General features: G+C 39.8%; 2 protein-coding genes across 3 annotated transcripts in view; both read right to left on the bottom strand.

The window, feature by feature from the left end:
• csnk1g1 (casein kinase 1, gamma 1) overlaps positions 1-2,490 on the bottom strand; it is a 28,551-nt gene extending 26,061 nt beyond the window's left edge. The window contains exon 1 of one of the 2 annotated variants that reach the window (XM_071489236.1): positions 2,279-2,490. The gene's annotated coding sequence lies outside the window, so the exon portion shown is untranslated. The remainder of the gene's footprint in view (positions 1-2,278) is intronic. The other variant, XM_071489235.1, reaches the window with a different exon arrangement.
• Positions 2,491-3,587: 1,097 nt separating this feature from the next.
• Positions 3,588-11,808, bottom strand: LOC139628086 (sorting nexin-1-like). Its single transcript, XM_071489445.1, has 15 exons — positions 11,648-11,808; positions 10,867-11,014; positions 9,333-9,466; positions 9,109-9,175; positions 8,844-8,887; positions 8,584-8,725; positions 8,416-8,494; positions 8,155-8,230; positions 7,466-7,579; positions 7,175-7,268; positions 6,815-7,020; positions 6,183-6,326; positions 5,867-5,947; positions 5,018-5,089; positions 3,588-4,797 (listed from the first exon to the last, which is right to left on the bottom strand). Exons 1-15 carry the CDS (start codon positions 11,765-11,767, stop codon positions 4,747-4,749), a joined length of 1,572 nt encoding a protein of 523 aa, XP_071345546.1. The 5' UTR covers positions 11,768-11,808; the 3' UTR covers positions 3,588-4,746.
• Between the last annotated feature and the right edge of the window lie 616 nt (positions 11,809-12,424).

Raw genomic sequence — 12,424 nt, 5'->3', positions numbered from 1 at the left:
TCCCCCTGTTCATTCTGCATAAACAGGGATTGTGTCACGTTACTGAAGATGCTTTTTAAAAGTAAGTTGCTTTTTAAAATTAAGTTGACAAAAAGTTTTGCTGATCACTCATCTGTGTCACATCACTAATGTGCTTTCAGCTGAAACTATGCATCAGACTATTTAATGTTCTAGTTCGGGTCTTGCTGAAAATGATGACGCCGGGATTTGTGTTTATGATATTATAGAAAAAAAAAACTATAATTATAGTATAATTTTCACAATGCTGTTATAATATCAAAGTGAAATGTGAAGAATTTGTATCAAAACACATATAAATGCAACTGTTTAATCTAAAACTGTGTAATCATATGCACAAAACCATAGCAGCAAGACTGACACCAAAAAGCTGAAAAGGGATTTGTTTGATGATGCTGGTAATCAAAACTAAAGGTTTTAAGAGTTTAGAAAAGTAGATTAAATTGGTTAATTGCTAGTTTTAAAATCCACAACCATTCACTGATATACTTCCTTCAGTAACACACGTCAGTGGCAATGAAAATTTGCCTGTCAAAATATCTTGAGAAACTGAAATGCCTCTAGCTGATTAGCCTCTATTAAAAATGACTAATCTGTTGACATCTTTTCGTTTTTACAGAAACATAAAGGCTCTGAGTGGAGTGATTAACCTTCAGTGGAAAGATCAGCCTGAGAGGGGGGCCTGCCAACAGTGCAGACTCCTACTGTGGCAGCGCCAGCCAACAGCTGCCTCTGTCCTTAAAGCCAGCACTTATCAAATATAACTGGTGGGAATTTAGAATATTCATAGCTTTCCTTCTCTATCAATTCATACAGAGCAACTTAGGCACATATGGCTGTTGTGTGCACCCACATCCATGAAAATGGTCTTATATTCTCACCAAAGGGTTTGATCTAAAAGTCTTACAAATACAGCATGATCAGCAGAAATATATCTCCAACTTTGTAAAGACAACTTTTAGCTTAGTTGGACTTTACTGAGGATGTCTGCATTGTGTAGTAATTAACAGCACATATGCTGAATGCCAAGCCTTTCACATCATTTGTCAACTGCAAAATCGGCAAGGATTAAAAAATGTTCTGAATACACACGGATTGAATGCAAACGTAATCACAACTTTTTACTTAGATGTGGATTTCTTAAGTTTGTCGTGACCATTTGAATAAATGCAACACAGAATCTATTTCATTGCAGCCTTTCCTACAGTGCAACTTATTCAGAAGGATGCCAGGAATAATTTATCATGGCTCCACATCCACAGCCTTGGTTTGGGCAAATATCCACTCAGTAACATACATGTTATTACTATGTCAACTTCAGGACTGGTTTGCACTGCTCCCTTAGAGCATGCTACAGTGCTGCTTAGTGGAAAATGGGATAGCCAATTATGTTACTTGATGGAGGGGGACTTTATTGATTCAGAAATAAGCCATGGATGCAGTTGACCGAGGAAAATCCGACCTTAGATATGTGCATTTGACCATTGGCAAACACATTTTACATTCCACCTAGATTGGGAGGAACAATTTAATTAGACGTTTACTACTATAATTAAACTTGCACCAATTAAATGCTCCGATACAACTCTGCCCACTGTGGCCAGGCTTTGAAGGGGCCTTGGTTAAATTTCACCAATTTTATATTCTGAGCCTTTGTGTCCAAGCATCCCCAACCTTGCACCGAGAAGTAATGCTAATACTTCATATGTGAGGAGGTGTAGGGTAGAGGCAGCTCAGGCTGATATAAAGATGATCGATCCTCTGTAAGCAGGCCTCCGGTTCAATCAAAACAAGGAAGCGAGTTGGCAGTTGCACGCCAATATTTCACAGACAAAGCCAGCCCTGACAGCCCGACATTAGTGATGGTCCCATCGATTAGTAATCCAACTAACCGTTAGCCAAGTTAGCTTCCCAGCTTGCAAACAGAAACCCTGACTTACCAGAAACAAAGCTAACGTTAGCCAAACATTACTTAGCAACAGTGGCTGGTCTGGCTTAAAATGTGTCCTGTGGGGAAAAAAACCGGACATTTTCTTGTTAATTATAACACTGCGTTGGTTAACAGCCAGCAGATAACACAGTCGGACGCTTTGCCCGGTGTTAACGCCTTAGCTAACACCTACTGGTGGGTCGGTGACAGCTGGTCTGAGCGCAACAAGGAAATTAGCTCCGTTAGCAAAGAAAATATTAGCTAACGTCCAAAAGCCTACTATCAAATGTTGGTTTGCTAGCTCATCGCAAGCAAACACAACAGGCTCACCTTCGCCGTGATAAATCCAGACGATCCGGACACAGCTTGTGTATTTGTCACGCCAAATGTACACGAATGCCCGGAGCTTCAGTGTGTGGTTTTCGGTGTTACTTGTTGTTGCTGATGTTTCAGGCTAGCAGCGGAGGGTCTCAGCGGCGCTCTCCATTCTTCGCTGCTCGTCTGCCTTCGGTGCCCGAGAGAGGTCCCGACACACCGGATATAGAAAGACGGCACCGCCCGCCTCACCGCACACACTTCCAGGTCAGACTGATGCAGGCTAATTATATGTGTTAACTATCAAAACAGTCTTAAAACACACCTAGATATCAGTCATAGTAACTGGTGCAAAGTAACTAAGAACATTTACTCAAGTACTGTAACTTTTAATGTACAATTTTGAGGTATTTCAATCAGATTCTACTTTATATTTCTAGGCCACTACATCTCAGAGGGAAAAGTAAAAAAGTATTTTTACATTGTGATATTAATACTTTCACACAAGTAAAGGTAATACCTCTAAATACATCGCCCAGCACTGCAAAAAAAAAAAAAAAAATGATTTAATGTGTCAGTCCTTTAAGACACTTTTCAAATATCTTTTCTTTGTTTTATGCAAAAAACATGAAAATTATTTGCAGGGCAATGGACTTAAGAAGATTGTAATAGGCATTCATTCTGACATTTCAAACAGTTGATCAATAAAATACATGTCTGACTATAGGTAATGAAAGAAATCACTACTTGCAGCCCTCAACAGGTATTTGTCTTGAAAGTCCAGGTGCTAAGTCAAAAGGAGCAATGTCCTGATTCCTTTTTTGCCCCAGATCTCCACACAGACCCTTTAATATTCTGCCAACAGTTTATTAATTAATGTATTTATTAAGTAAAGCAATCTCAATATTGAGTTTCAAAGTGTATTCTTGATCTTGGAAACAGCTGTTGGCAACATGATCTAACTTGGAGGTCCATTTAGAAGCTGTTCTGGAGCTTTCAGTTGTTTCACATGAACCTCATTGAAACATGTAGTCATGGAATTGTAGATGTTCACATTTCTATTTTTTACTCTACATGTTAAATGGGGGCTTAAGAGTTCATTTAAATATGAAAAGGGGGCTTGTAAATGCACTTGCAGAAAATTACTAAATAAATGTCTGAGTCTGAGTTTTTTTGTTTCATTTTTCAGTCTCTTCTAATGCTGGCATTTGACCAGCACATAAGAGCAGAGGCTCATTGTTTGATCCCTGTTACTGAAGTGAAATAGAAAATTACACCAACAATCACAAAAAACAAACAATAAAAGTAAAACAGTGCCCAAAGCTTAACCAATCATATTTTATTTTGTACATCTACCTGTATAGCATTTCCAGGAAAATGTGTGTGCTAATGCAAAGTGGTTACAAAAATAAAGCACATTCGTAATAATACGTAAATATGACATGACAGAAAAACTACACTTACAAATGCTGAATAAGAAAATAAGGGACCGTTCCACTTGAATGTCTGTGCCTTTCTCTCACCGTTAAACCAATTTATCAAAAAATGTATGGTTACAAATAATATCTGACAGCTGTTGTATGATTCAATTCAAGCACTGTACATGTGTACATACATGTCAAGAGTCATTCACATGGGCAGAAAACAATCTCTGCAGCAGATTCAAATGAGTTCCTGTGGGCCTCAATCTCTGACACAACAAATCTAAGTAGTTAAAACTCTTGTGGAAGAAATTGTTTAATATAATAAACATGATTCTAGCAAATACATCATCATAGAAAATACCAACAAAGCAGTGATTGCATTTTGTCCATTTGCTCTCACTGTGCTCTTACATTTCTTTTTCTGACAAGCCTGTAACCTTGAGAAATCTGAGTTTGAATATGATTTCTATGATCTAATATGCACTGTGTGATACACTGTAACAATGTGCTAATACTCCTGGTAAATGACCTCGGTCATCAATAGTGGTATTTTATTAGAAAAAACAAACAGCTTTTCTGACTGTACAATACATTTTAGTGCATCAAAAACATTATCTGACATGCATCCATCAACATAAGCTGTTAGAGACTGGAATGACTTACATACGTCTATCCTCTAATGTAAACTATAGACAATGTTACTCTAGGGCAGTACCTCAGTGTTAATTCTTTAATATACTGGTTTAAGCAAGAAACATAAATATATGTCCCACTGAGAGTGAGTATGACAAATACTACCAGGTTAACCTCTGTTAGATTCCTGCTTTATACCATGTTTAAGTCAAGGACATAAAGAAAAGAAATGTTATGTAAATGCGGCAGCTTATTATATCAAAGAACTGTACAAGATAAGAGAATACGCTATGATTAAAAAGACAAAAGAAAAAAAATGGATGGAAGTTTCTTGTGTTGAGTTTCAAAATTGTCCTCTCAGTTGCTGGTCAAGAGGTAAAGTGTTCAAAAAAGGCAGTTGGGGTCTTTGAAAAGTCTCTCTCTTCATTAAGCTATTGCCTTTGCCTCAGGCAGGAAAGCCTCCCAAAACTTTATAAGCTGCAATATAATTACAACAAGAAAAATAAAATGCCTGTTAAAATGTGTAATAATAGTTAGACATTCAATAGCTTTCAAAATCATATAACCAATATTTAGTATTCATTATAGAAATAATAATAATTTAATTTAAAATTATACTTAAAAGGAGATTGTTGGTCCCCAAAGTAAAGTGTGAAATTAATAAAGTAAACTGAGTGGTAAATAGTTCAAAGATTACCCGTTGTTGAGACTGCAGCATTGCCTCCAAATATTTGACTATCTGGCTCTTGAAATCCTTGGCTTTTTCTTTCTGAAAAGACAAAAGTTTTGTCACGTCTCCAGCTCTCTGCCAATGCAAATGCCAGTTGTAGGAATTTCTGGCAGAACTTTGTCTAATTCCAAGGTGAACAGAGAAGGGAAATAATCTGAGGAGGTCAAAACTCTAGCAAGACAAGTTATCTCAAGCATAGCAGATTTTTTCAAAGGATAGGCTGTTTTAAAACGATTGTCAGGTCCGTATGAACACTGAAACAGGTTTGGCCTCCTATGGCCATTTACGAACCCATCCTAATGAATTTATAATGTAAGAGATGGGGATAAAATCCTAAGTCCCTGTTCTGTGCAAAAATGTTTTCAAAGGTTTATCTGAAACTAGAGCAACATGAGACTTGAGCCTCAAAGTTAAAGCCTTTTAACTCTTTTAATGGCCAGTGTAGATAGGTGGAATGATTACAACAAACAAAACCTGTTAAAGTATGACTATGGACACCTGACTGTTGTTTTAAGACAAATGGAAAGAAGAAAAATCGTGAAACTATGCTGCAAGTTATAAAATATAAAATACTAAAAGCCAAAAATGTTGCCTCATGGTGACTAAAAAGATGTTCTCTTTTTTTCTTCAGACTAAACCGACAAGTGGAAATATGTTTTTCATGCTCAGACCTTCCATCCCCCTAAAGAAAACTCCAGATGGTCAAATATACAGTTCCATATAAAAGTTCTCACTTTGAGATAAAAGAATCTTTCTCGGTGAAATGTAAAATCTTTTTACTTATTTTCTATAGAGATTAGAAATACATCAACATACCTCAAACCTGAGAACCTCCTTGCGTACAGTCATGCCGATCCTGTCAAAATCTCTCTCGTACTGAGTCACCCTCGCCTCCCACTGAGGACATACATGAGGAAGAAAACAAACACATTCAAGTATTAATATGTTGATATTTTTCAAATGTCAAACTTCAATCAATGATCACCTGCCTGCTGTATTTGAAAATTAAAACGGTGTGAAAGGACTTTACAGCTCATGGCCGGCTGTGACATAAGCGGGGCCTATGTCAATGTAAAGACCCCTGTGGTTTGGATCAGTGCTGCAGCAGCTGTGTGGTCACTGTGTGTGTTACCTCAGTGATCTCTTCTTTGGCCTGCTGCAGTTTGTCTGGCTTGTTGGCCCACAGCAGCTTGGCCTCGGCCTCCCTCTTCTTCTGGAGTGTGCTCTGAGCCTCCTGCCATCGTTGCCACGCCCGCATGCGCTGGTCAAAACAGCCCTGTGGACAACCAGTTTGAATAATATTGAGGGTGTTTCTCTCAAGTCGACAAGTAGTAAACACAACACCTGATTGTTACACTTACCAAAGGACACGTAGCGTGCTTGCAATAAGTAGTTAGTACTATGTTCCATCTTTATTAGAGATTACTAAATTGCTGCTCTGACGAAATGCAGGTTTCAGAGATACAGCTGAGCTTATTGCACACTAGCAGAAATTACTTTCAGCTTGTGTTAAAACTGGCTCAACTGACACTGCAATTTCCTGATTTAAATCACAATCTGTCCCTCACTTAAGTACAGATATGACTTAATTTTATTGGTAACGGTGATTCAAATTATTCAAGAGTTTTTTCTTTATTTTGATTTTGGTATTTGCAAGTACTCAAGCTTTTTTTTCCCAGACCTCCCTCTTCTGAAGAATCATAACCTCATCTTATCTTTACTTCTTCCTACTCTCTATCTACCACTCTGCAGCTGTCAGCTCACCCGCACAGCACCCAGCAGGCGGATGTAGTCAGCCAGCAGCTCTGCAAAGATGAAGAAGTCACTGGCTGCCTGCTCCTGGTGCAGCTGCTCCATCTTATCCTCCACCTCTGCCAGCTGGGACAGGGCTCGCGACAGGGCTGTGTTGTCCTCAGAGTTTCCCAACATGGCCATACTTTTGGCAAACACTGCCGTGTTCCCACACAGCTCTGGTGTCGAAGGAGGAAACAGAGAACTTATTCAGTCTACTTGTTTCACCCTAAAAGACGGCAGTGTACTCTTCAGTTTCCACAGTTGAAACAAGCTGATAAAAAAAAAAAAAAAATGAACAAAGACAAGTCAAGAAAGGCAGATGCAGCTCACCCTTCCTGTGATTGACGAGGGAGTCGACCACGGCATGTAGCTTCCTCAACTGCTGCTCCTCATTCTCCACCTCCTGGAACTTGTCCTCAAACCACTGAGACACAACCGAACAACCTCATCATGTCTGGAATAGCAGGTCTGTTTGTCTTGATATAATTTAAAGTACAGTGGTTACAATACCAATATACACTGTGATCATAAAATTAACAGCACTTATCCATCAATTACTACTATAATTTCAATTCAAACTGTAAAATGTCCTGTTTTAACAGAGGGACTTCATCCACTTACAGTGTCAGACTCATTCATCTTGATGGTCATTTTGTTGACAGCATCTGATGCCTTATTGATCATTTTCAGGAAGCCAGCTCCACTCAGCGCCTGGGTGTTCACTGCCCTGGGAAGCTGACAACACAGACACAGACACATGGCTCAAAATATAGCACCAGACTTACTTTAGCAACATCATTCTCAAGAATTAAGAATCTAAAATTCAGAAATTTCAATTTTTTTATCCCTATTGAAAAAAGAACTAAGGATTCCTTCTTAGTGCATGTAACAAAGGCCCAGTTCAGATCTAGCATTAACATGCGTCTTCAGTGATCCAGTCTCATCAAGTGGTCAGCTCGAAGTATGTCTGTCCACACCTGGCTTTAAAAATGCTTCTTCACATGTGTCTCCAGTGGCAGAGGACATCAGGCAAGTGGGTGGTTCTTCACATTTGAGTTCACACTACTAAAAGAACGGGGCCACATGTGGCCCAGACCACCTCCAAATGTGGTCTGAGTGATCGGATCTCAAATGCTTCCTCAATGCGTCTTGGGTGCCTTCAAACCCATGTAGAGCTGTCCACTTGTGATTTGATCACCTGAGACAGATGTTAATACCAGGTCTTAACAGGGCCTAAATCTCAAAAGGAGATGAAGTGATTATCCATCTTATTACTACTAGAAAATCTTTTTAAATCTTAATATACTCACATCATCTCTCTCCAAGAACTCACGGACGTCAGGATCTTGCAGCAACGATGGGTGAGACACTATTCTTTGAAGATATCTAGAAAAACATGGTGGCAGTAGAATGAAATGAGTGACAAGTGGTACTGCACACATAAAACAATCACACAAAAACATAGGCCTGGATGGAAACAACGTTAAAATAGGAATGGAGGGAACTCAAACACATCCAGGCTGGTCCAGAGTATTACTTATCATCTGCACGAAACATGCACAGATCCTTACCTCTCCAGAGCTGCTCGTCTTCTCTCCACAAACTCTACTGATGATGGGTCGTCCATTCCCACCTTCACTTTGGTCATTCCTGTTGGTGCAAAAGATAGTCATTAAAAAAAAAAAAAGACAAAAAAATGCAAAGCGCATAGACTTAAAAGAAAAGACCTTGGCACCCACCAACAACACTTTTCTCAGGTGGTGGTGGAATGAGGCAGCCGTGGAGCGACTGCTTCACCGACAGCTTCTCATAAAGACCCAGGAAGTCACTAAAACGCCTCCTCACAGAGAAGGTTTTACTCCTGAACATGGCCAAAGAAGTCTGGTGGTAGACAGACAGTAAAGAACTTCAAAAACTAAACACTTAGAGACAATAGTGAAGATTTAAATAAAGTAGCAGTTTTAAAGCCATGCAAAAATACACAAACTTGACTACACACCCTTGTAGATACTTTGTAGGCCATGTATGCATTCATGCCATCGCCTAGGACAGAAACATTGGAAATACATTCAAGATGAGAATGAATAACATTTCAGTGGCACATTTAAAGATTGTTAGGTTGCTGAATGAGCTATAACCATACAAGTTAACTATTCTGTATAATAATTATTCCACTACTTTCCAAATAACATTTGAATAAACTGGAAATCACAAATAGCTGCATCACAGTTTTGAGTCAGTAAGAAAAAAAAACAGGGACAGACCAACTTTCTCAGGGTTGGTGACAGCAACATCCACATCAAAACTATCCTTGACCTCTTCCTCCTCCAACTGTAATTTAAGAGAAGACAGTGATACAATTCAAACACAACTCGGGCAGTTTGAATATTTGGCTGTAACAGACAAAGTATTTGGTTATTTCAGAATAAGCATTGCAAAAAAAATGTGTGCAATTAATTGTTCCACACAGCCTGGCTTTGGCATGTACCTGCTCCAAGGAGGTGGGCTGCATGGGTGCAGGGCTCTGAGTGAACGAGGAGGCTGTATGACGGCCAGAGGAGGTGGAGAGCTCCTTCCTACCAGAACTACCAGGCTTGTCTGTGCTCAGCTCCACGTGTGCCTCTGGGGAAAGGAAAGACTTTCATGTATATTTCTCTTCATCCAAAAGGAAAAGAAAAGCAGATGACTGAAGTACACTTCAGACAGGATCACACACTACACACAAAGTCATACAAAAGCACCACACCTACTTTATCCAGAACTGTGCACTTGTTGCTTAATTATTCACTGAGCACCTTTGGGATGTGGTGGAACAGGAGATTCACATCGTGGATGTGCAGCCGACAAATCTGCAGCAACTGTGTGATGCTATCGTGTCAATATGGACCAAAATCTCTGAGGAATGTTTCCAGCACCTTGTTGAATCTATGCCACAAATCTACAGTTTACATGTACATAACTAATGAATTACAACTTTATTATTAGTAAATAATGTGTGTGAAACCTTTTCAATTCACTCACAAAATAGTTCCTGATTTAATAAATCATTTTGCAAATACTTTAGTTTTAGACCTACTCTATTTGATTTTGGTAAAGTTTGTGTACAGCTGCTTGTATTAACCCCAACTGGACCTTAAAGTGTAGAAATTGGGCATTGAGGGGGAACACAACAGTTTGTGCAGGTTTTCACTATAGCTGAGATCTTTCAATATAATATGATACTTGAGTTTAGGTATCAATACCAAAACATCCTCTTTTTTTTTTTTTACATCATTCCTTAAGATGAATCAAACACATCAGTGTATAATGTTGCCTTACAGGAATATTGAGGGAAACCATTGGATCCTACATTTCCCATAACGCAACTCAAAAACACAATTTATTTGACTTCCCCTGTCTATTAAACGCCTACACCTCCATGCCCAAAGTTTGTAGAGCAGGTTTACATTTGCAATCTCTAAGCTAGAACTAAAATGATTAGCCAATTTATTTATTAGTCAGCCAATTAAAATAACTGGCAAAAAGTCAATTAGCAATTTCTGCATTTTGTAGTTAAAATCATCATAAACTGAATGTCTTTGTAACAGCTGACAAAACAAGCAAGTTGAAGACGTCACTGCTCTGGGAAACAGTCACTTTTCACGATTTACTGACTATTTACTCACTAAACAACACCAAGTGTTAGTGGTTTAATTAATGATCAAAGTAATGTGTAGTTGCAGCCCCACTCAGAGAGAGAGGCAGCTCAGTGACCAGGGCCAGAGGAGCGACCATAAAGAGCTGTGTCATTTGTCATCTCCTAATCAGTCCAGGCTCTGAATCATGTGGCCCTGTCTGGGGCACATCCGAAAGTTTCTAAACCTGCCCCAGGGCTTGACCAGTAAACATAACAAACAGTCTCTTAGATTTAAAGGCTTAAAATAAACAATCTCAGAAGATTCATTTTAGCCTGTACGCAGTGGAAAATAAAAACTAAGAGGAATAAAATGGACAGAAATCGTTAGTAGAAAATGTCTCCTAACCAGCAAACAGATCGTTGTCATCATCAGAGTGAACCCCATTGGACTTGGTGGTCGTGTTGCTGGCCTCCTCCTCACTGAACAAATCTGGAGGCTCTTCACTGACATGGTCCGGCTGAGAAACTCCTCTACTCACTGCCACAGGGTTGCTCTGCAGACAGGAAGGACACAAGTTCTCAATGAGCCACAGAGAGAGGATGACTTCAGAGGAGCAATGAATTAGTCCCGTCTCCTGACCGTTGCAACGATTTACACACACACACACACACACACACACACACACACACACACACACAATTTAAGGAAAGCATGTGAATACTTCTTCCGCCACTGGACACAGATAAAGGAGAATAAGGAGCTGGCTGGGTGGGGTCGTGTGGGCTGGAGATTAGTTAAGCCAGACCTAACGAACTTCTAACGAATAAAAACACAAGACTTTCAACCAGACAGAGGAGCAGGAAGCTGGTTTCAAAATAAGAATTAAGCACCAAGACAGGCCAAAAAAAAAAAAAGCAAAGCAAAAGCCTACTAGTTTACGAGCCAAGGCAAAATGAGCACGTTTTATGCGATGCAAACTAATTTCAGCTAAGTTCATGAAACAGTTTCGTCGCTTTTGTGCAAAACCTGACGACACTTCTCGCCCCTGTCAGCGGTTATTTTGCTGCCGTGAACGCAGGTCAGGGCACATAAAGAGGCTGAGTGTCCGGCTGTGACCCGCTTCACCTACTGCAGGTATAACCTCCACAAACAGGCCGTTATTAACATGGCGGAGCCGTCAACGTACGTTACTGACGAAGATGTCCTCTCCCTCGTCGCTGTCTCCGTCTGCCATGTCGGACAGCCCAGCTTCTGGCTCCTCAGCTGAGGGAAAAGGAGGAGGATTCCGGTCTGAGCTGGCCGCCATAGTCCCTGTTGTGAGATTGATTTGACGTAGGCGGAAGTGGAGGCAGGGGGCGGAAGCTGAACGCAAACGGCTGCAGCGTCATCTGCTGGCGACACGGTGTCACGACGGGTCGGTTCATGAGGGACAGTCCCCTTTAGCTGCCCTCTCACTCCAGGGGCACTGTAGATCTTTACCCCCAGAAATAATGGACAGACAATTCTGATTTCTTGAATCTGGAGCCTTTATTTGGCCCTTTCACAAAATTTGAAAAAAAAAAAAAAATTACAAAAAATTATTTGCATATAGGTTTTTCCAAATTTTATACACGATTTTACCACATACTAAAATGCAAAAAATGATGTAATTATGACTTGCTTCAACAGATTAAGTGTTCATGTTAGAATATTACTAAAAAATTTCAAAGAAAATGTCACTGGAAAATTGTAAATTTTCTTGACCTTGATCCAGTGAGTTGGGAGCTATCTGAAGGCGGCCAACCTGGATTGTCCCATGTACTGTGTTTGAATTGTTGTAGTGATAAAGGGATCCACCAGGGGCTGGAGACAAGTATCAGATTGAATACAAGAGGGTTTTGAGTGAAGTTTTTACCATAAGGTGATGCAATAGGTCTCAGAAATGCTTGTATCAAATTTGATGCATTTGGCATTATAGGGTTAA

Source organism: Trachinotus anak, unplaced genomic scaffold, assembly GCF_046630095.1.
Source record: "Trachinotus anak isolate AG129_WGS33_773 ecotype Australia unplaced genomic scaffold, CSIRO_AGI_Tana_v1 ptg000011l, whole genome shotgun sequence".
NCBI classification, from domain to species: Eukaryota; Metazoa; Chordata; class Actinopteri; order Carangiformes; family Carangidae; genus Trachinotus; species Trachinotus anak.
The sequence above is the reverse complement of the archived record's forward strand: the minus strand, read 5'-3'. Positions and strand labels throughout refer to the sequence as shown.